Here is a 24,953-nt window from a genome sequence, read left to right on the forward strand (position 1 = left end):
AGATGAAATTGCTATTTAGATAGGATATTTGCTCAGTGCTGGTATAAGCTGCTGCTTTTCTACAGGCTGTGAAACAGAAACACTGTCCCTGTGAAAAGCTGCAGAATTAACAGGGCTTGAAGTCTTGGGAAATCCTTTGGGTTCCTCGCTGCCTTCCCTCCTCCTTTCTCCTCTCCTCTTCAGTATATGCTCTCTTCATTTTTAGCTTAAAAAGATGAAAATCTTTCTCCTGATGATGTGTTGTGGGTATTATAGTCTCAGATAAACAACATTTTTGGTAGGCTTTATTGCTCATGTCAGGTTGTATTCTAGTCATTTTCCCAGAAAATGCCCTGAGGAGTCTCATACAACTCATCTGAAATGGTTTCCTGTTTGTGTTTGTTACTAATGCTGTGAGATTGTTTAAGCATCCAAATTATAGGTTTTACTTTTTTTAAATCATCCTTTTGCACTGCTCCAACAGATCTGCTGTGGAGAATTGGTGCTAAAGCCTGGTTTCCTGTGTCGTTAGGAGTGTGTTATTTTCTCTGCCATCCCAGTGCTCCGCCTGAAACGTTCACAGGAGGCTGGGAAGGCTCATGCCGCAGTTCGGCGCAGGATCGGGAAACTGCTCCAGCGTGTGGCATCCATGCTGTGCTGTCTGTCTCGCTTTCTCACCCGCCCACCGCTCCCCACGGCTGCCTCGCTCGGGCCCATGCGCCTTTTCAGTGGCTGAGATAAGATGTCAACGAGAGGGGAGGGAGGGTTAGCAGAGCTGCCGGAGCAATTGATTCTTGTCTGCCTCTCGGAGCAGCCTGTCTGCGCAGTAGCACATGATACAGTTTTGCACAATGCCCCGCTAATGCCCTAGTCAGCAGCTTCCAAGGCAAGAACAGTATTGAAAAAAAAAATCGTGGCAGTCCTCTGAGAGCCACAGAGGGTGCAGGGAGCAGAACTAAATTTGGAAAGCTGAAGCTTATTTCATGCAAGATTATTAGAATTATTTGGGTTTCCAAATGCATGCTCACACACATGTACGTATCTCTGGCCAGCTTTTCCACGTGACTCGGCTGGATCCAAATGCAGTTGTTATTTATAGATGGCAAGAGCAGTGATGGCATTATCTTATAGCACTCCAGTCCTGAAACGATAGCGCTTGTGTGCAGGGAGAGGGGGCCAGATGCCCTCTGTGAGAATTTAGGCAGGCTGCTCCTTCTGTAGATGTCCATCGGATAAGTCACAAATAACCCTTTCCCTCTTCCAAATTTCTTTTTCATTTTCAGACAGAGAAAAGAAAGGTATTGAAAAATCAGTGTGGGCTGTGATTTTTACTGGCTTCCTCCCTAGATGCATGTAAAAAGCAATTAGCCATGTTCATTTTTTTTACGTCTCCCCTATTCCATAGCTAACCTGTTTCTACCTATGTAAAACCATGAACATTTCCCTGAAGACAAGGAAACAGCAATTTCTAATCTGTCTAAAGCTAATGTTCGTACTTGGGTTTTTAATTAAAGCAGTCTCATGTTCAGAACCTCTGTGTGCTTTTAGCTTCGTTAATTGAACTGAGGCATATATGTGTGCACTGGAGCCATGTCTTTGGGTACTGCCTGTGCAGAGAAACAGCTGCCTGATTTCTGCCTCTGCAGTGCCGTAGCCTCGGTGCTGGGGCCAGACTCGGAGCTGCAGCAGGGAATTCATCTAGCTGGGGGAAAAACGCAAAACAAAACCAAATAAATGTCAGTGGAGGAAGAAGAAAAAAAACAGAGTCAGGTCAGATTCCTGGCCAGGTTCACAGGATGGTCATGGAAAGAGATGCTTCAGCGCAGCTGGGAGCGCTTACAAGCCACAGCAGGGCATGGGCACAGGCAGCAGTATTGCTGCTGAACACTTTGTATCATGAAAACACAATCAAAAAAATCTGAAGATCAGGGTAGGGTTATTTAGGTATCTTATTTTACACCAATTTGAGTTTTCCATGTGGTGTTATTGTAACAGAGCATAAATGATTTGCTAGTTTTGCTTTATTGGCAATAAAATAAACACAGTTCACTTTGTATCTTAAACGTATCAGAATGCTTTTAACAAGAGCATCCATGGCTCACGGAATGCCTCTTTAATATAACAGTGTTTTGAGCTAGAAGAAACTGACTTTCAGGGTACCAAAGCCTTTCTCTTGTTCACATTAGTTACCAAGTTCCCAGTGCAGCTTAGGAACAATTATTTGGCATTTAACTTTGGTCTGTTAATTGAATGTTAATTAATTAGGCAGTTCTCAAGAAAAGGTGATTGGTACCAGAGGAGCAGAGCAGGTTGCTAGTAAAGGGAGGAAGATGACAGGGTTTGTGGGGTTGGTGGGACACAGTGGGGAAAAGAGAAGTAATGGCTTTGTTAGAAAACTAACACATTAACTGGGCGGTGAGATGGGAAACATCACTGCCTTGAAAGTGGGGTGCATGCACACATCTCTCTGCTCTGTATTGCTCAAACAGAAATAAGTTGAACACTCCAGTAGGCTGAGTTTCTCTTTGCTGATGTCCTTAATTGTTTTCGTGTTCAGCACATAGAGGTTATTTTATATGTAGTTGTAATTGTTCTTTCACAATGAAAAACAAGATGCAAAGATAGGGGTCACAGTGCTTTCAGCGTGGCTCTGTTGAAGTACAAAGTTTCTATAACATGAAAAATTGTCCTGCAACCCCCAGCTTTGAAAGTTAACATTTTTTTCCTTCAATGTTTACAGACAAGTTGGCAATGCCTGTATTACACTAATTGTAAAGAAATGAAAAAAATCCTGAGGACACCTGATAAAACATTCTTTTCCCATAAAAAGGTAAAATAATGTAAAATTAAAGCAAAGAGCGAGACTGCAGAACGAAAAGTTCCTAAAATAGCTTTTGGGCCTTCTCAGAAGTTCCGGCTGCGCAATGTTAACTTTGGAAACACGTTTCTGCTATAAATTTTGGTTGTGCAGTTTTTGTAATTTTTTTTCCCCCTCCTTGAAAGCCTCTCCAGATGTTTTACAGTTGTTTGAAAATGTTCCATAGCAGGCACAGAGACTGTGGGCACAGAGCAGTAACCCCTTGATGTGGTGGTTGTGGTTTTTCCTTGCAAAGAGAGGAAGGTGTATGATCCTCCCTGTTCTGGGACTCGTTCTGTCACAACTGGTGTGACCTTCAGCACATCACCTGCTCTCGGTTTCTTTCAACTGTAAAATGTAGCCAGCAAGCCATGTAGCTGGATGGCCACTTCAGCAGTCTCTTCAGGAGCTCCCCACTCCGTAACTGGGATGTTCAGTATTTTTTACATTTCTATTTAGAATAATTATAAAGACAAGCCAGATTTAAACATTTTTCTGATGCAAGCTGATTGATTGAAATTCCTATCTTCACAATCATAGAGTCAATTAATTGTAAAAGACTTCAATGGTACCTATGCCATACCCCTCGCCTAAAGAATCCCTAGTGCTGTTCTGTCTGGATGTTTATCTGACCTTGCCTCAGCATCTCCATTCATGGAAATTCCTCAACTTGCCCCTTAGGGTACTTAGGAGCATTAGGATGTGTGTCTTTTCTATCTCTTTGTATATTATATTTTGGCATTTCTGCTGAGGATATGAGTGATGCTTTGTTACTCGGTAAATACTGCTGTCAGTCTTCCCTCTTCTAAAGAAACCAAGCCAACATCACCAAACCATACCACTACTCCATGCAGATTATATTGATGGGGTTTCTCCTAATGATTTTGATGACTTTTCTTCCCCTTCTTTGGCTTTACATTGTGGTGGGGTAGAGCGAAAGGAGAACTGTGCATCTTTCAGACTTGTGCCCGAGGAGGCCAGTCAAGTTTGCTACAGCAGTGCAGCACAGCTCATCCTCTGCACAGGCTACTGTCTTCAGCTCCGCTTCTGAGAATTCCTGCCTTTGAAGATGGTTCTCACCCTGTTGTTGGGAAGGTGAACTGTATCGTACTTTGTACTTGTCCCTCTTGAATGTAGTTTTGGACCACTTCTTGAGCTTTTCAGGATGATTTCAACACCAAATTTCTGCAGTGATCTGTAAATTGAGCCAGAACATGTTCTAGCCCCTTATCCATCTGTGTCGTGGATGTCCATAAATGAAGTATTCAGTAGTTTCAGACCCAGAACAAACTCCTGCAAAAACCCAGCCAATAATGCTTGTTTCTGTTACTGACCATTGGTTTAATAGTTCAGTAAGCTTAAGTTTCCAGCCATTTTGTGTTGCGTTGTAAGCTAGACCTTATTTCCCTTTTTTATGTCTAAGAATGTCACGTAAAGCAGCACTGAAGCCTCACTAAAATCAAACTAATCTATGCTCGAAGTGTCTTGTCTGTAGTGTAAAGAAAGTACAGAAGTATGGCATGATTTGTTCTTGACAAATCCATTTTGGTTGTTTTTTTTTTTTTTGTTGGGGTTTTTTTTTAACTTTCCTTTTGGTCCTTTTGATTAGTTCGGGTTACTTTTGCCTGGTAGGAAACTGGGCCTTCAATTCTGAAGTTATTCCTTTAGTCTTTTGGGAAATAGCCACTAGGTTTTCCCTTTTCCAGACTTTCATCATTGTAATGATTGTGCATGGATTCCCTGTGTTGAAGCTCTGGTTACATGCCTCTAGTATTTTTTCCTAGCTCTTTCGGGTGTTAGTGGTAGTGTTAGTTTAGGAGTTGTTTACAGTAGTAATTGGAGGGCTCAGGATGGATTAAGTGAAACTGAGCGTCTCACCTACAGGTCACCACTTTGAATCTAGCCAAAGATGGGTTAAAGGGAGTCGCTTCAGTTTTTCAGATGCCTGCATTATGTGTGAAATCTGTTGATGACTAGAACTGGCATTACGAAATAAAAACGTACAGCAGTAATGAAAGACACTGTTGTCTGAAATCTAAGCAGTGAAACCAACAATTGGATGAGTAAGAAAACAAGCAATCTAATGCTATTGAAGTGCACTTCCTTTGGAAGGCTATATCCAAGATTCACTTGCTGGTGGCCTTTAACCAGCTTTGTCTTTTCTTTATAATGGGGCATGTTTTCAGATGTAGCAACGTGGGTACAGCTAAGCCTAAATGAGATGCTTACGTAATTTATCTGGATCTGTGCAGAGTGTTTTGTGCTTGCCAAATTGAACCATTGTTGCTATGTTTTGTAATGTATTACTTCAAAGTTAACGTAGTGAATCTGGTAAGATGCTCTGCCAAGTTTTGGCAAGTGTAGAAGGAAATTGGGGAATCCCGGTTCCACTGAAGTCATGGGATAAGGATAGCAGTATTCAAATCTGTGCCTGCAGCATGTAGTATTCCAGTTGGCAAGAGCTTTTGGTGAAGCCAATATATATGTGTTTTGAGAGGTATTTGTGAAGAGTTGAAGATACACCAAGACAAGCTGGACCCATATTCAAGACCAGGCTTGTACTTGGTGTCACACTAGTGCAGCACCCTTGAAAGCACATGCTAGATAACTTTCACGTTTGCAGTGAGGGTTTTATTGAATAAAACCTCTGTTAATTAATTTTATATTACATTCTATTTCGTTAGGCATTCCCCACATTATCTGTTTTGCTACAAACCCATGTGGTGTTTGTTTTTTTAATTATAATATATAACCGCATGATAGATCCTACTGGAGCAAAGCTGGGTATTTCTGCAGGGCACAGCTCTAGCAATGAAGGAGGCGTTGGTAATAAAGGGCATTACTTGGATATTAGTGGTAGAAACATGTACCATACCGTTTCACAATGTTGAACTGTGGCTGTTGAGTTTGTGTTCCTTTTGCGATTAGTGGGCAGTTCGTGCCTCCCAAAGCAGGGGTTGAGCCAGTGGCTGCCTTTGCTCTGCTGGGGAGTTCAGTTCCACGCAGTTTGTTGTGTGGTCACTGGGACTAGCACCTTCTAAACCTGTGTGCATTTGGCAGTGGTACTCCTCAGTTGTGTTGGTATTTCCAATTCCAGGTAAAATCAGGTTTTTTAATCCAGCTTACTTACTTGGACTCTTTAAGCTCACATCACTGATTTTGCATGATGGAGAACAGCAAGCACAGTCCTCAGCTGCTCCAAAAAAGCAGCCAGCTGGGGTGTCAGCCTCCCGGGAGGGCTTGGGAGCAAACACCTGGGAGCAAGCACAGGCTCTGTGCCACGGGCCCCTGTGTGTGCAGTGGGCAGCCAGAGAGGTAGACCCAGAAGGAGGGGTGGGCTCCTTGGGAACTGCTGCAGCCAGACTGCTGAGAAATGACTACTTCTGCTTTGTAATTGGCATTATATACACTCCTTTTGTGCTCTCTGCATTGAGGCAGATACACAGCAGAAGCCTGTGTAATGACAGGGGTAGGGCTCGTCTGTCACAGGGTTAGGGCACATAGCGGTACCTTGAAAGAACTGAAGAGGAGGGGCAAACACACATACTCTGAATTTCTCCTAATGGATAGGTACATCCTATTTCCATTGTGGCCTTGCTTTCGTGCCCTGACTGAGTGTCCGACAGGTTAGCCAGCCATTGCCAGGCTCTGCTGGAGTGTGTGAGGAGTAGAGCTGCAGGAAAATCAATCCTTGGAATAGTTTGGGATGAGCTGTTTCTCCTCTCTCTCCATTCCCCAGCTCTTTAAAAGCAAAATGGCTTTTAAAACACAAGGAAAACATCTGATTTACTGCTTTCCAAAATTGTGGACATCTAAAGATTTCATCCTTTTAATGCAATTGAAATTATTTTTCTAACACTGCAGCACGTTGATCGTCAGGTAGTTAACATTTTTTATGTATTTTTCCAAACAGTATATAGTCTCCATTTTCCTGTGTAAAAAGACTATCGTTCTTAAATAATCAAGACAATAGTTATTTCCACTCCTCTCCTTCTCTGCTGCCTCCCTTCCTACCCTACCAAATTATCTCACTGGATGGTTTATAAGAACTGAATTTAGATTGCAGTCTATACAGAAGAGGATGGAAAGCCCTCGGTAGCTCTATATTCTACTTAACTGTAATTCTCCATGTAAAAAATACGAATTTGTTTCTAAGAGCAATATAAAATTAATGGTTATGACCTGCAAAAAAATGTTGTATTTTCTTACTTATGCTGTAAATATCTTTTCAGCCAAATGCATTTCCATCCGAGACAGAAAACCAAACTAGCGAGACTGTGCTGAACAGATAGTTTTCCAAATCAAACTCCTCCTTTTTTCCTAATATTTTCATTGCAGTGAGTAAGAAATACGGGTCTGCCAGTCTGCCTATTGAACTATCTACTGCAGCTTAACTGCAGCAAGGAAGCGGTAATCCTATTGTGCTCCTCCAGCAGTCTCCCGGGAAGCAGAAGGCATTGAAATTACTGAGCTGTTGTCCTATCCCCTCCTCACCTGTCTTTGTGGCTGTAAATATAGTGTCTGCCTGTAAATAACAGTTTGCTGCACCTTTAAGCACGTTCCCTAACAAGAGGCAGCGATTTACTGAGGTGATAAGCTGTAACTAATACTAGGGTATCATAATAGGTAAATAGATTAGCACCGTACTTCTCTGTATTTTGCTTTCTAGGGAGCCGACTGGCTCATTCACTCGGAGATGCTTACTACGGCACTTTGCACCGCGCTGAGTTAAATCAGTCACTTACAGGATTGCAGCTATCAGTGCTGGTGTGGATGCAGCTAATGAAATGCATTAGTGAATCTATGGGGTAGCATTGATCGCTTAGCCTGTTTTCCTTCCCCTTTCTGTTCCCTGACCCAAAAGGGATTGTAACAGGCTGTATCAATATTCAATGCCATGGCTATAAACTATCCTTTGAACTGCGTCATCGGCACCCAGCGCATAATTGTTGTGAGTATGCCAGCATCATTTGTCACTGAGAAGAAGTAAGAAGTGGCGTGGGCAGCCTGGATGTGATCCATGGCTTCCCCCAGCTCGAGCTCCTTGGTTTTCCTCACGGAAGTGCCTGGTGCTGCTGCTGGGCGATAGGCACTCATGGCTCTGAGGGATGGGAAGGTGCCATGGAGCGGGCAGCAGAGGCCTTTGTTTCCATACTGCCTGGCAGGTTTTCGGCACAGAAGGGCCCTCACATGAAAGGAACAGTACTGGGGGATGTGGCCAGTTCTAGTAATTGTGTCACAAATCTTGTGATATTTGGCATGTTCTTAAAGACCTGGCTCCTAGAGGCAGGGGATTAAATAACAATTGCTTCCTTTCTCTTTCAAGCAAGGCTTAGCTCTGTGGTTGCAGAAAAATGCTTGAAATGTGACTCAGGCTGAAGGGAAAAAAAGAAATCTTTGCCTTCAGCCCTCTTCCCTCTCCTTGTCCTCAGGATCCCAGTGTTGGATACATTGCAATGCCTCACGATTTTTTTCAATGAAAGTGTTTAAAACTATAGGAGGTATCCAGAAGGACATAAAGTGTGGCCAACTCTGGGTGTGTGGGAGTATTTATGAGTATTTTAAGGAGAGGGCGGTCACATTCTGTGCTGAGACACACTCCTGCAACGTCTGCTCCTCTTCAGGGAAAGGAGAAACAAAAATGGGACTGGGTAGCAGCAAGCTGAGTATCTCTGAATGTGTTTTTTCTCTCATTTCCTTAGGCAAACCCCTTGGGCTACTCATAATTGAAATTTCCCTTATTTTTAAATCTTTCTGTTTTTCTCTATTTCACAAATGTGAAAGCCGAGGCTGCTCATTTCTGTGTTGGTTTCTTAACACAGTCATTAGCAAATCAGTATTGATTTATTCCTATGAAAATGCATCAATGCTTAAAGTAAAATGCAATCCCATTAAGAATGATACAGGTTTTGCAAATGGAGAAAAGTAGGTCAAATATTGCACCAATCATCCCAGAGTGTGTCCCTTTGAGCCAAATAAATGTATGAATACACTTAAACTGTCAGCACGTCGTTTGATTGCCATTATTATGCATCTTTTGGCATGAGCTGACAGAGCCCTCTGTGACTGAACAGGGATTGAAAATGTCAGTTATGGTTTATTAACCAGGTTGTATTTTACACCTGGGCTGTGTATGGAGGTGTGCGCGGGGGTGCACATTTAAGGATTTTGCCTTTCCCCCCCATTGCAACAGTTAACTTCAACTTAAGCAGGAAAGCCACATCATTACATGCAAGGGACATTGTAGCAATGCAGCACAGGAACACGATTTAAATCTGATCATTAAACTGCCGCAGCAAGAGGCTGTGAGAGACGGTGTGGATGGTCCATCTGCAAAATCTGTGCTCCTGTTGTACAAGGAGGAGGGGCGGAGGGGGGAGAAAAAGCAGCTGCTTGGCTGTGCTATGAGAGGGAGAGACTGACTGTTGGCACCATCTGTAGCTGTCCTTTGTGCTTGCTGCTTTATCTGTTCATTATAATATGATACTGAAATTCTCGTGCTTTGAGTGTAAATGAGTTGAGATACGCCTAATACTGTCAGCATAAAAAGCAGTAACTAAGTACACTAAAGATGAATAGTGTAATCTGTAAATTCATTTTGGGTTTGTTTCATCGTGCTTGAATAGCCCAGGAAGTGATGTTCTCCAGAAGCCAGCTGTACCAGATGTGTGTGGGGTATATATTCATCTTACCAAGTGGAGAGCAGAGCAGTGGAGGTAGCTGGGGCAGGGGAGAACGGAGGCTGCCCCAGCATTTCTAGCAGAGGAGAGCAGCACACTCCTTTAGATCGTTCTTGCTCCTGCTGAACAGGATAGAGGGGGGACTGGTTACTCCTGAGGTGGCTACAAACAGCTCTTGTTTTCACTCCATGCACAAACACTGATGCAGGAAAGAGAGCGATTATTATACATGGTGTATGAGTTGAAATGTCCCAAGGGAGGAAAGGTTAAACCTCTTCGTAATGAGTGCTGTGATAGGGATGAGTAAATTTGCTACGTTTAATACCTGCAGTCTCTTAGTTTCTAAAAACATGACTCCTCTCCAGATAACTTGGAGAATGAAACTGTCCAGCTTATCTTGAGGATCTCTTTGTTCTTTAATGGTTTACATTGCACCTTTATAAATGTGTATATTGGATATTGGTAATAATAACAACTCATTAAGATCTTTTCTTATTTTCACCTCACCAAAGCAATGCTATGCCATTGCTTACTCCTTCTCCAGGAGTTACTCTACTGTTTCCAAGTGGGTTTGGCTTTTGTTTGCTAGTTCTTGCCCTCAGATCTGTCAGGTTGTTGCTTTTTATCTTATTTGTCAAGTGAACATAGGTGCGCAGAAGGAGCAGCTCCCTCCTCCCGTCAAAGCCTCGTTTAAGATGGACGATTTCCATTTGATGCTGTAGTAATTACACTCTGCTGTGGAAGTGCTCAGCATCCACTATTACTTTGCGATGGCTGCATTTAGCGTTCAGCAGAACACTTTGTTCGCGTTTCTCAGAGCTCAAGTGGCATGCGGGAAGAAACCCTGCAAGGCAGGGATTTGTGTCTCCAGGTGGCTGGAAAGGGGGAGGGTGCCTTTGTCACTGGCACATTAGTAATGATATGCCAGGGATAAAAGGTGAGTATAATTTGATCAAATGCTTGTTGACAGATTCCTTGGCTAATAGAGAAGCAGCCTAGACTGACACTCGTTGCTGGAACATTTCACATTGCTCGGGGGAATGCTCTCTGTAGGCTACATGTGAGGCTGACAATTTCCGAGTGACCATATTTAGTTACATAAAGAAGCGGTGTCCCCTTTTTGTCACAGCAGAGCTCTAAAATGCCTCCCTAAACACTGCTCGTGACCTTCTGCTTGATAAATGCAATGAAATTACTAGCTCTCCTTTGTCCAAATGTGCAATTTATTCTCAGGAATGGCTCAGGCTTTAAGTATTTTTCTTGTGTGGCCGTTAAACTTGAGAAATTCCAATTGTTTCTGGTGCTGAAAAATCATATTTGTGGGTGTTCTTGGCAAAGCGGGTTCCTCCCTCCCCCCTACCCCCAATACAATTTTACAATTAGTCTCTTTAAATTTGTTCCAAGTATGTGTTAATGGTACCAGACAGTAGCTACTGAAAAAAGAAGGTGGTGTACCCTGAAATGTTAGTTTACTGCTGCTTATGATTCTATTATTTGGTAAAAAGACAACCACTAGAAAAATAAGAAATGAAAAGTTACAATTTTAGAGAATTCTGCATTTGTCTCTTTTAAAACAGGAAGCCTAAAATTACATTTAGAGCTCTCCTACTCTGAACTGCTGTGGCAGCTTGGGTTTTGAGTAGTGTTCTGGTTCTCACCTACTTGTGCAATCCGTTGATTTGTGTTCAGTTCATACCACCTCAGGAAAGCACTTAGTTAAAAATTAAACATGAAGCATTTTCTTGTTCTGAGGGTTTTGTAAAGCATACTTTAAAGAAGGAAAAACCCCAAGCGCTTCCACTTGAGAATGTTTCTTCAACTGCAGAATTTTGCAATTAGTCTGCACGTTGTTCTGGTGAAACTCTTCAGTGCGTCATATCTTGGTGACTTTTTACCAGAGCCACTGCTGATGCTGGAATTGAACATGCAGCTTTGAGGCTCACTTGGGTGTTGCTGGAGGCTTCAGTGGGGTGTCTTGGCTGGGTGCGCTCATGGGAGCCAGAATTCACCTGCAGTCACTTTCTGGGGCTGTGCTTACTGAAAACTAGGTGGTTTCTACCAGCCCCCCCAGTAACAGGGGCTGGTCTTTTCTGAGTGTGGTTGCATAAGGGAGAGGCCATGTTTTCAGAGATAATGACCGCTTTCATCCCTTCAGCTGGAGTTGGAAGCTTTTTGTCCCTGTAGGAAATCTCTGCATCTTCATAGTTCATAAGCGTGATTTTCCTGTAAGCACAGAATTACCCTCATTGACTAGAAGATTAGGCATATAATGGAAATACACATTTAGGGGTTGTGCTGGGTCAAATATAGATTTAAGTGCGTAACTTTGTATCCATACATCAGTGTGGCTGTATTCTCCTGTTTATCTATTCAAGACCGGTGGCTGATAGCAGGTTTGGAAATGGATTCTTGCACATTGGTTTCTCTTCATGTCTCTCCAATTAGTCTTTTGCACAAAAATAGCTGAAGAGAGATGTTGTTGTTCTTTGCTCCCCTCTGTGAATGATGTCTTCTGTATATTTTTGTTACATTTCTATTAGCGTGAAACAAATTCTTCTGTGTCTTTTTTTACTCACCACAGCTATCCTATGTCTTTGTGCCTCATCCATTCTTCATCTCTGTGCTGCTCAGCTCAGACAAGTTCTCCCTCCTGGGCTGTGCAGAATGTTTGTAACTTGTGTAAAAACATTATAATGATAGTGTAGGGCAATTACAGACTCAATTTGATAGGATAATAATATGAGTGGTCGTTCATGGACAAGCTCTTCTCTCCTGGGGCTTGTCTGTTGGGATTGAGACTCCTGTTACAGTAGCATGCATCTGCACTTGGCTGTGCCGGTTCTTGGATTGCGCACTTACTGTTATTTTGTTCTGTTTGCACAGCGCTGCTTTCATCGTGGTGTGAGGAGCTGGGACGGCTCCTGCTGCTTCGCCACCAGAAAAGCCGGCAGAACGATCCTCCAGGGAAGCTACCCATGCAACCCCCCATGAACTCTATGAGCTCCATGAAACCCACCCTCTCTCATAGGTGAGTCTCAGCCCAATCCGTAGGAGTGGCAGTATGTGCAGATGTACCGCATGGCAGATGTGAAATGCTTGTTACCATTGATGCTTCATGCACTGAACAGCGCTACAGACAACAGGGGATCCGTAATTAGAGCAAGTACAAAATAAACTCGGGTTTTGACTTTGCTGCTGCCTGATACATAGTGAAGTCATGATTCCATCTTCAAATCTGTGCTCAGATCAAGTGGGCTTGCTTTCAAAATTCAAGCTGTGCCCTAGAGGTAAAATTCTACAACATGTCTCTCCCAAGCCATTTTCCTACTGGTTATTTAAATACAAATGACTTTTCTTGAGGTTGAAAACATTTTACTGATGTTCTATTTTCTAAGTGCTGTTGGAAATGTCTTGTATACAAACCAATTGTATAGTGGGCATAGCCATACATGGGAGAATGTCCTATTCCACCTTATATTAGGTGAGGATCACAAAGTACTTCTGTTAATTTAGAGAAAATGTGAGCATTAAAGGATACTAGAAGAAGCTGGAGATGTGAAGCCTTTACCAAATTACGTGGAGGAGCAGTATTTGTATTTCTTGTCTGCAGGGCCTAGATGAAGGCAAAAGCTCTAAAGTAAGTGTAGACAGGACTAAACATTCATTTAATGCTTTATGTTTCTGGGAGGGTTTTTTCCAAAGCTTTCTTTCACTTAGCATTACATTAAAGAAATCACAAATAGTATAAATTGTTTTTAGTGTAGGGCACTTTCGTTAGTAAAGGATTGTAAGAGCATGGATGAGGCTGAAATCCTTGTACCTAGCTTCCCTGGTAGCATAAGTAAAGAACTTTTTGTGTTAGAATGGAGCTTAGGGACATCATTGTACCTGTCCATTTGCATGAAGCCCACTATACTAATGTGCATGTCTGGAAACCACTTCTGGTTTTGGGTTGGTTCTTTTTTTCCTTATTTTTGTTGTATTCATGGGAAAACCATGCAAATGCTATCCCTTTTATTGTAGCCCTTGAGAATGAAGTCCTTTTTTGCAGTATCACTGACTTTCAGAGTACCTGGATTGCCGCATTTTTCAGTTGATCAATTGTAAACACACACACAAAATCCCAAACAAACAAAAGAACAAACACAAAAGCCAACCACCTTCTGTTCTAAAATAACTTATTTTTACACCTGGGAGAAGCTTTGCAGAAGCCAAGGTGAAATTAGTGGCCAGTCTGCAGAGAAAGTGCGGTGCTCTCTTAGGGGTAATTTTGTAGTTTTTAGATGCCTGATTCTCATCTGACCTTTTAGCCTCTGTTCCCCTAGAGTCTATAAAGTAAGGATGAAAGCACTGTTATGTCTCACAGGGGCTGTGTGCTACATTACTGAGATAAGATAGGCACAACTCTTTTCTTTCATGGCAGTTTTTCACTGAAACTCTGTTACATGTCAAAAAATAAACACTTTCTTCTGCTCAGCGTAAACACCAGCATTTCTGGCAATACTGGGTTACCCTATGTTCTACATAATAGTAGAACATCCTGCGCAGTATCAAACAGTCCCTATAAGTTTGTCTGGAGTATTGCCCTTGAAATCCTTTACTGAGGAAGACACCAAGAGTCAGTTCTAAATTACTGCTGTTTGCCTGTGAGATGCCCCTTTAGAAACATAATTCCTGTGGCATAACTTCATATCTATAGTAGCTGCAGCAGCCTCTCAGGGATTTGAAATACCTGCATCTCTGCTTCAGTGTGTGCTGTTGTCTTGTCTGTAATTTAGCCCATAACTATGACTACTCAAAATCTCTAGAGTGGTATGTTAGAATGAGACATCTTGTGGCTCTCCAACTTCTTTTTCCTACTGGAACTGTTTATTTTCATGGATGTTTTATAATCAGTCTGTAAGACAGTAGTGAAATATGGGGTGAAGAACAGAGTTTTCTGATTGTTTGAATAAAAAAAGAAAAAGATGAAATGCCATTAAGTACAATCCCAGTGATAAAGCTGTTGATGAAGCAACATTTGTATTTGCATTAGATTACATTTGGGTCAAAAGCTTAGTATTAAAGTTCACAGTATCTTATCTCTAATCCACAAGAGTTTTATATGAATTCAAACAAACAAGAAATGAAGGTAACCAGATACTTCAAGTTTTGTAAAAGAATTAGATACTAAATTGAAACAACCAAGAGCATATTCAAGAACCTTATGTAGCTTAACAGAGGGAATATAGGATATGTCAGCTGCTGAATATCACTAGACAAAAAAAACCCAAAAAAATTCCCCAGTCATAGGACTATCTTGAGTACCTTCAGACAGAGCTTTTTCTGCTGTTGCTTTTACTAGCAACAGAATTACCCAGAACTCTAGTCAAGGACTAGAATCGCAATGTACCTGGTGCTACAGAAACACAGCTGCTTAGTCTCAAAGTTGAAACAGGGCTCGGCTATTTAAAATAAATTCTGACTCAAGAATGTGTGACAAGAATCTAAATCTAAGGATTCGTGTTTAAGAAACTGTGGGCACGTACACTGGAGGGAATTCAGGTGTGGCCTATTTTTAGGGATAACCTTTTATTTTTAAAAAGTTAATTTGAGTTGTGGTAGGAAACTGAAGAAGATGGATCGAGGAGGGCTGTGAGAGTGATACTGTTGGTCAAATGCACTTCCAGAGAACAGAATATAAACCATGCAGGGATGTGCACACGTGCAACTGAGTAGGGACTGTATTGTGCTGATTTCTTTCTAAATTTAGTTTTTCATTAACAGAATGATCAAGTGTTGCATATAGAACAAAATTTCAGCTAAGTAACTTACTTCCTCATGTATGGTGGGTGGTTGGACTGCAAACTCCTGTGCTTTATGAACAGCATGAGCAGTGGATTCTCAAACAAAAATCCCTCAATCTTATCTTTCTTTTTTTAAGTATAATAATAGTCAGCTCAAACTTGAATGTGAGATTCATTGATTTATTTTATTTCTTTTATTTTTAGACTTTTTTATTGATTCATGTGGGTAAGTTTCACTCCTGTACTCAAGGTCCAGTTTGAGCCCTATCCACCTCCCTAATCCTGTATAACTTCTAACTGAAGTCCTACTTAAAGGATTTATGGGGGACTTAAGGAAAGCCAGTAGTCTTTGGGCTGTCCCTTCTGCATAGGAGTGAAATTTCATGTTTTCTATCTTGCAGGGAGTAATGTAACTTCTTTTTGTTGCAGTTTTCCAAACTGATATGTCTGTAATAACAGATACTACTCAAGGTAGCTGGGTTTTTTTACTTTTAAGTGAATTTAAGGTCTTTGGCAAATGCTGTTACATGAATACATGATTAGTGTTATTATACACCTTCCTTTGCTTCGATCAAGTTCCTGCTTAACGCTTTATTGCATTAAGTGGTGGACCTTTACATGTGGATCAAATTGAATCTTGGTTGAAATGGGTGCAGTTTCCATCAGTTCCAGTGGGAATTGCACCATAGCTCAGTTTAAGATGGATCTGACCCATACAAGCCCTAGGGGGCTTATCATTTCTTGCATAGCTTATAGTAAAACTTCTTTTGTCAACAAAACCACCTGAAAATAGACAGCTGTTAGTTGTAGTTTGCTACGGTGTCATGAGCATTCGTCAGGTTTTTGTTGTCTTCTGTCTAGCTCCAAATTTTGGTCTTCTGTATTAATTGCCAGCTGTCTTGCAGTTAGTGACCAAAGGGTACCTATGTGTGTATAGGGCAGGCAAGATTGATGAAAGATACGAAGATAAATTTATTTTATCACAAATTACTGAGTGCCAGAGGTTTTGAGAAAATTAAACAGTAGATCAAATTAAGTAATAATTCAATATTGCGGAAGGTGCTTTATGTATTATCATTACTGTTTTGTGTTCAGGCAATTGCCATAAATACCTTTTATTGGTTAGACTTGCATTACAAGGGTGCTTATTTTTAGTGTTTGTTTCGTGCCTTTTTTGTTCCTGTTTAAACTTTACTAAGAGCTGAACTTTCAACATTAGTAGGAGCTCTTGGAAAGAATGGCAGTTCTCTGTCTGAATTTAACTGGGTGGTTAGGATTGGTTCTTACATTGTTTATTAAGGATCAGGAGTGATCTGGCTATAACATACCGGTAGAAACAGTGTCAGAGTCTCTGAAAAGGTTGCTGCCTTTTCAATTTTGCCATCATAGGCAGTTTTGACCAACAGTGATAGTCAATTTAAAAAAGTCTGGATGAGAGAAATGGTTAAAGTGAAAGGTCAGGTGCAGCATATACCCACTTCTTTGAAAACAAGCACATTGTGTGTGTTTTATACATCAGTTTGAAGTCAGGGATCACTTCATTACTGCATGTAGCTGTGGCATACAGGAACAATCTCTGCAAAAGAATTCAAAACTCTTTAGGTGAAAGATAAGATTGTTTCAAAGCCTTTTCATCTTTCTGTTTGTGAAGTTGTGAAATAAATGTAATGAGGGACTGAACAGATGGTAAATCCTAATATAAGAGAATATACCCAGTAAAGCAACCTGTATTACTCCTGATTCTGCAAGAGCAGCCTCTCTTTTTCTTCTGTCTTCCTTTCTGTCAAGAAATGTTAATATCCACCATCAAGAGAAAATAAGGGAAAAGTTCAGCGTCAAAAAATGTTTCTGCAGAAGTGCCATTTCTTAAAGAAAAAGCCCAAACTCAGGATTTGTTCCAAACAGTATGCTGATGCTCTAAGCGTTGTAAAGACAAAGCTAATTGCTCGAAAGTACTGTACCAAGACTTGTTTGCCTATCTTGTCCTCTAAGTGAAACCAGAGGCTAGTTTTAGCACACACGCTTATTATGAGGAGGAGGTGGAAGAAAACCTTGAAAGAATATTGAAGCTAAATGCATATTATATATTAGTACTCCCTAGTTAAAAACTGATAATGTGTAATCGTTAGCTGTTAATAATTCAGCCTGTAATATTTTCATGTGAAAAATCTGTATTTCATTTTAGGCAACACATTTGTGGTCAATTCTTGTGATAGGAGAGCATGAGGGACATGATCTCTGAAAATAATGGGCAGTTTAACTTCTCGTCAAATATATACTCCTCACATGCTTGGTAAAAGGTATAGGATAAAGATTATCTTTTATTGTGTGCACAGCACTTTGCACAGATGCGAAAATAAGGCTTCTGTATTGATTAGACTCAGTGAGTGCTATTGCAATATGAAAAATATGTAGCAACACAACCACCATACTTTTGTGATTTTTTTTTTCTGATAAGTACATCTAAATGTTATGTATTCTACATTTTTTCCTCTGTGTTGTATTTACTAGATAAAATGGTTTAGGGTTTTGCTATGTAATTTTTTTAATTATTATTAAAAAGTGTCAGCTGATATTTTTAAAAATCCTGATAAAGACTAGGCAAATAGGATGTAAGGTATGTCTGCTGACTAAGGCAAAACCTGACCTTCACAGGCCTTGCCCTGTCTATGCTCGTTTTTAAAATACAGTAACTGACACCTTTGAAAAGACAGCTGTCATTCTTGTGTTTGGAACACCCAGTTCCTGAAAGTGTCTAATTGATTGCAGTTTAGTGTTTAGCGATAATCACAATAGTATCATGCTCTTTACATGAGGGCTGCTCTCAAAAGCAGATGATTTGTGTTGAGTGCAGGTGATTTTCCTCTTCCAGTGTGTTGGGAAGGTTCCCTCTGTCACTTGTTCTCAGTGAAACCAACTCATTCCTGATGGTGCTGGAGTTAAAAATCATTCAGCTGTGGCAACACCCCTAGTTTTTACCCATTTTGACTGTCAACATGATAACTGTGTGGTGACACTGAAAGCTATAGTTTGCCCAGCTCTTTGAGCAAAACTTATTAAAATCATCAGGAGTCTTTTAACCGGATTGAGTACCTTTGGATGGGGAAGACCAGAACTAAGCCAGTGCCCTTCAGCCACTGCAGGGCCAGGTCCACAGGTGCGGTTTCGCAGGCACAGAGGCCTGGGGGGAGCCCGGGTGGGTTCAGTGTGTGTAGCTGTTTGCTAGGTGCCCGTGCTGTGCTGTGCTGTGCTGTTGGTTGCACTCAGCCTGCCTGCCAGGAGGTGACATGGCTTCTGCCCAGGGAGGGACTTACAGCCTGGCGACGTGTTCCGTCTTCAGTGGAGTGAAAAAAATATCTGGCATAAACGGTGGCAAAGATGGCAGATTGTCTTTTTTTTAAAGATTTCTGTTCTTTTCGGTAATTTGGCAACAGGAACGCAGATGTGTATTTTGTCTAAAACCTTGTATTTTTCTTTATGTCTTTTCTTTACATGCATCTGTCATTCATTCAGTTAGATGAAAATGTGACCCTCCACAGGGTTTCCCTGCACATAGATTACAAAAGGAGTAAATTCCTGATATGATTTTGTCTTTTTTGGGTTTGTTAGTTTTTGGGTTTTTTTTTTTTAATTTTATTCCTGCTATTTCCATACACTTGGGTTCTCAAGTCTCTTTAGTATCGCAGTGGGAAGAAAACGAAATAGTCATTGCTATTTACAGTGATGGGGGGTCATTATTCTCTAATGGTTTCCCTAAAATAAAATGGGTTAGAAATTCTTGCTAAAAACATCCTGGGTGGTTTTCGCTATTGATGACAACAAAGCCTGCTCGGTAGACAGAACACATCAGCGACCGGTGCAGATGGGTCTCTGACATTAATTAGATACTGGCAGCGCCGTTAGCAAGAATCGGGGGTTTCTTCCCATGAAAGGGCTGTTCCAGGAATGAGGAATAGTACGCCAGCCGGGGCATCTTCCGGCATGTCCTCATCTCCTCCACGCTGAGAATGCGGGGAAGGTACCACAGTCTGTTTATGCTCTCCGTTCCCACTTACCACGTCAGGGGAGATACGATGTGATGGTTTGTTTGCCCGTGTCACTGTGTCAGCAACAGCATTTCCAAACAACTTTAACAGGCAGAGTGTCGGAGACGGCTCGGGAAGACGTTTCTCAGACCTGCCCTGTACGTGCCACCGAGCGCAGCCGTCCCTCACCGGCGAAGGCATTTGCCTGAGCTCCTCCTGCCCTGCCCTGCCCTGCCCTGCCCGGCTGCGGCCGTCCCCGCCCGCCCGCTCTGGGCGCCGCCGCATGGCGAGGGGCTGCGCGGCGGCTGCCCCTGGCAGCCCACTCCCGTCCCGTCCCGACGCGACCCGACCCGACCCGCCGGTGTCAGCCTCCGGCGCTGCGGGAGCCGCTCCGCCCTGTCCCTGCCGCTGCCCGGCGGCGCGGCTCGTCTGGGCTCGCCCCCGCTCCCCGGTCAGCCCCGGAGCCCCCAGCCCCGCGCGGTTCCAGTGAGCTGCGGTGGTGCGCTGCCCCCTCCCCTCCCGCCCTCCGCCGCGCCTCTTGAAGAAAGCGGTTTTTTCTGTTGTCGGGGAACGTAAATCAGCTTCATCTAAAATCTCGGAAGTGCAAGTCCATCAAATCTTCCTCCTAGGCGCCTGCTACACCTTGCGTGAGTCAGACTGCAGAGCTCCCGGTGCCCTTCTCGCTGTGCGGGGCTGCTCGTGTTTCCCTCTGTCTCAGAGGCAAAAGCAGAAGTGGAATCTGCTCACGCTTACAGCGGTTCCTTCCCCGGTTGTTGTAGCAGTCGCTGACCTCCAGGCACTATGAATAAACAGCAAAGCTGGGAACAAAAGGAGTCTTCTGGCTGCCATTATCTCACATTAACATAGCAGACGCGCTGCGGTGTGAACAATGCGAGTCTCATTCGCCGATAATCAGCGAGTACCCAGGCATTTGGATTACCAAGGCAACAGGCAATGGTAGAATACTGGGTGGGTGTGTTTTTTATTGTAAAGGAGCAGTCGGATATGGAAACCCAGGTATATTGATAAAGCAGAGCAGAAGGAATGCCTGGTGGCAGGGGGGGACTGAGGGCTTGGGCTTGCATTCCGACACACGTGAGATAAATAAGACATGGATGAAGCAGGTCTGTGCTGTGAGATGCAATAAAGATTAAACTGCATTTGTCAAGCTGAAAACGATCATAAGATAATTTCAGCATTTTGGAAAAGGTAACAGGTGGCATGTTAATAGCAGGGCTGTTACTGGTGGATTTTGTAACTGTAATCTGGGCTGTAGTAATGCGCTGCATGGTCTACTTGTGTGACAATAGAACTGGGTGTGATGCTTTAATCTTTTTTCCTTTGATCAGATGGATGCTCTAGTCCCATAATGTCAGATGATGGTAACCCCGTCTACTGCTTCTGAGGCAGGAGCGGGTCTCAGTAGCATTTCTGTTTCTTATGCTTACCTGCATAGCTGTGATCGTTTTTTCCACATGGACAGAAATAAGTTGTGTTATTGCTGCGTGTATCTTTGCGTGCGTGCGCACACACGTGTGCATGGATATATCTGAAATCTGTAGCATAGCAGGACTGCGCGTGTATACAGGGGGCTGTGGGTGTGTGCAGCTTCAGAAACTTCTGAATTGATCTATTTATTTGGCCTGATGCATTTTTCTAATTCCAGGGGTTAGATTAAGATGCACTAACTCTTGTCGAGCAGTATGGTACTTTGCAGGCATGGCTCTCTAACTGACGAGACTGTGTGTAGAGTAAGGCAGGCGCCAGGAAGCAGCAGCAAGTGTGCCACAGCCTGACCTGTAGCAATCCAATGTGAAATGGAAGGCAGCGTCCCCACCTCGTGTGGTTGTAAGTCATCCAGGCCTCATAGGCCTTGTCGGGACTATAAAGCAAAAGTTCAGGGCTTTCAGTTTCCAGAGGTACTTTGTATCACCTGCTGAACTGCCGGCTGGATTTTGCTGTCTCAGTCTCCACGCAAGCGAATGTATTGTCGGTATGTGTGTGGCTGCATGAATGGTTGTTGAAAATGTGTGTGTTGATATTTAAAAGAGCAGAGGCAGGGGGTGATAGCCACCTGCTAGCTGCAGGTGCCATCCAAACCACCGAGCTGATGAATGGCTTGCTGCTTTCACCTTTTGACTGCTTCACCTGCATCTGCTCACCTAGAACAGGTTCAGAATGCTTCTGTGTTTTCAAATGGTTTGCCAGAAAACAGCCTTCCTTCTTTTTACAGTGAATTATGAATTTTCTAACCACTTTCAGTCTTCTCTTCAGTCTGTATTGCTCATAGCCTCGTACAGGCGACCTCCAGTACTGGAACAACACTTGAAGTAATCCTTTCTTGATAGGCAACGACTAGGTATGGAGCCTCTGTGCATTTGGAGTTGGAAGAATCAAAGCTTTCCAAAGGATTAGAGAACATACTCATATAGTTGGAAAGAGTAGAGGGAAATAACAGACTTGAGAAATTGGAGGGGATGGGGGGAAGATATGATAATTTTGAAGCTGTATATTTTCTCTGTAAGATCTGAATGTTTGGAGTCACTCCTTTAAGAAGTAGAAGGAAATAAAGTCTCACAGAATGCTTCCAAATTGGCTTTTTTCACTTTTGCATTACATAAAAACAACCAGTGATTTGGATGGGACTCTGTCTTATGTGTTTGTTTAGTGAAATACGTGATGGAGCCTCAATTTATGCCAATACAATTTAAAGTTCTTCAAATGATACTACTATTTAAGGAAGGTATGCATCACGTTGGCAGCATCAGTCAACAGTAAATTACTGCTAGCCATCCAAAGCCAGTATTAATATACAAACTTCCTACACTACCCTCTTTTTTTCCCCTCATCTTTAACATAAATACCTTAGGATACCTGTACACAACATCAGCTTTTAGTTTGCTTTATGTCAGTGTGTGATATACAGAGGTAGTTATTCTTTTGTCTTCCTGTTTCCTTTCTGACTGTAAGTGGCCTTTCTGCCCTTTCTATGCAGGTGTCTCCTTGCTCTGCCATATTCCTCCATGAGAACAGAGAATGGATTGTGTAGAGTGGTTTCTACAGTCTATGGAAAACACAGCACAGAAGGCCAAGGGATAACCTGGTTAAATTTTGTGTTAGGAAATTTTTTAATAGTAATGTGTTTTAATATCTGTTAACTAGATCAAAAACTTAGAAGTGTTTGAGCTGAAACGCTTTGGCCAAGCACTTTAGCTGTATGAAGATGGTGCATGTATTTCAGCTGGTGAGGTATTGGTTTTGTTCCCCTGAAAAAAACCTCAATGAAAAATGAGAAGTGGTTTCCTTCTAAATGTCCAGGGTTTTAAAAAGAAAGCAAAAGCAGATCTGTGAAATGTTTTTGATTGCCAGTAAGCAGAAACAAATTTTGGCTTTCAGGTGTCACATTGGGGTTTTTTTTTTCCAAATTGATAGTCAAGGCCAAGGATATTTTCAGTGGAAATTTGTCCAGAAATCAAATTTCAAAATCAGTAATCAATTTGATCTGTTATTTATTTATTAGTAGATTGTTGGGGATTCCTAGCTTACTGAATTGGGAAAAATTAGCTGAAGTCCTTCGTGGAGCATTAGTGTTGCAGGAAACTGCCAAATAGTATTCCATCTGTTCTTGTGATTTTATTTTTAAAGGAGTTGTTAGGTTTTGTTTATACTGATGACGAAAATTACAAAAATGTGGTGAAATTCATGCCTGTTCCATAACATGAACATGCCAAAAAGGCAGTTCAAATTCAGTATTTGCACTGCACCATGCAAAACAGTCTTTTTCTTAAATAAGAATATGCTTAAAATAAGTTCATGGTGGTGCCCTAATCAAGAAGGATTGCTAACTGAATCCATATTAGTAATTAAAGCTACGTGAGTGGTGTTCATTCGAGAAATCCAAGTAAAACAAAACCTCAACCTGAATCAAAGAAGCTAAGCTGCCTAACTTGTGAGACGGTATGGGCGTGAAACACTGGTATTGGTGCTACAGTTACCCAGGGCTTTATTTCCTGTTCTGTTTGTGGGATTTGTGATACTTTTCCGCTGCAGACAGATGAGGTTTTAGGGTGAAAAGAAGGATGAGGCAGGAGCAAAGAGCCTTGTTTGGAAATCGTTATGTTTTAGTTTGTATTAAAGTAGTGTCACCTAGAGGCTCCAACAAAGAATACAGCCAAGGGGTGCGGGGCACCCTGAGCAGGCAGGCACCCAGAGGCAGTTGCAGAGGCAGAGCAAGGCACAGACACAGGGAGATGCTGGCGGGCAAGAACAGATCAGCAGCCCTGGGTTTGGACTGTATTTAAACCCATCTGATTTTTAGCTGTGTGTAACTGCAAAGGAGTGTTTGGCCTGGGTTAGATCTCTGGCACCTCACTCCTTGTCATGAGATGCTCTCCTCTCTGGGTGTCCATGGATGACAAAAGAAGACATGGGAGAAATGATAGCCCGCGTTGCACTGGCAGTTACCTGCTCATCTTGGTGTCAGCTGAAGACATTACGATAGAGTCGGTAGATTCTGTTAGGAACAGAGTTAGTAGAGTCCTTTAGGACTGTGTGGACTCTGCATGTGTCTAGCCAGGTGGGATGACTGTACTTCAGAAACATAAAAGACCCCTGCAAAACTGTAAAGCTGGCTTGAGGGTAAGCTACAGTAACTAGCCAACTAGCCCCTGAAAGCCCAATTATGGGAAACTTGATACCAGTGCTTGGAATGAAAAGGTCTTTTGAGAAAGGCAACATCTGCTGCTTTTCTGCAGTAGTTGATAGATTTTCAGTGCTTAAAACAGAGATAGATGCTTTATAAAGGTAGTCTTTTAGACACCTGGCTTTCTCAATAAGCCGTGTGAAAAAAAATCACTGGGAAGGTATAATTCCATTTTTTACCCTCCTCCACAACATGTAAAGTACCAGTGCTCTAGGGATGCGTACTTTGCTAAACCATCTGGATCTCTTCTTCCACAAGCAACAAAGACATGTAAACATGAGTATCAGATACGCATACAATTGCTTTAATGACAATATAAACATATTTAAAATCCATCATTTTCAAATAATGCCACAAATCATGTATAAATGACAGTAATTGACTAGTATAAATTTACTGTATGGGGCTCACTTTTTATTAATCAACTTCTACAGCCTGTGTCTGACATGAAGGCCATAACTATTCCAGAGAGGCTGGATATGTGCCTGGTTCTGTTTTCCTAGTATTAGGGATTCACAACATCATAGTTTGAGAAGTAATTTCCTTCCATCTCTCCCTCTTTGCTCTATAGCTTCCTCTGCTGCTTGACCATTAATGCTGACCAGTAGCATGTATAGGTTCATTAACACTATTATAAATTTAGTCAATACTCTTTTAGTGGACTCCAGCTGAGCCCAAAGTGACTCACTGCCCTCCAGGGTGTAGTGAGAGACTTAATTACCCTTGTACCGTTCAACAGGAACAATGTCATGGGCAGCATTTTGCTGTGGCTGGAGAGGTTGAAGTTTCTTTCTCTATTGGCTGCCATTTTCAAGTTTAAAGAAGGGGATTTCGGGATAATTCACAGCTCTGTATAATAACAGTGGAAAGCCAGTGCTCTCTTGCAAATGAGAATTGGATTGGTCACGTTTCATTACAGTACTT

The 24,953-nt window shown here is 42.2% G+C and overlaps 1 protein-coding gene across 20 annotated transcripts in view; it reads left to right on the forward strand.

The window, feature by feature from the left end:
* The window catches only part of ZMIZ1 (zinc finger MIZ-type containing 1), a 349,016-nt gene that overhangs the window by 284,370 nt on the left and 39,693 nt on the right, over nt 1-24,953 (forward strand). For 16 of the 20 annotated variants that reach the window (XM_030487165.1, XM_030487158.1, XM_030487167.1 and 13 more), the window contains one exon: nt 12,400-12,544. In XM_030487165.1, coding sequence (XP_030343025.1) covers nt 12,400-12,544 — 145 coding nt within the window. Of the gene's footprint in view, nt 1-12,399; nt 12,545-19,628; nt 20,297-20,369; nt 20,537-24,953 lie in introns of those variants that run through there. The other 4 variants (XM_030487175.1, XM_030487178.1, XM_030487179.1 and 1 more) reach the window with 3 other exon arrangements.

Source organism: Strigops habroptila, chromosome 5, assembly GCF_004027225.2.
Source record: "Strigops habroptila isolate Jane chromosome 5, bStrHab1.2.pri, whole genome shotgun sequence".
Lineage (NCBI taxonomy): Eukaryota > Metazoa > Chordata > Aves > Psittaciformes > Psittacidae > Strigops > Strigops habroptila.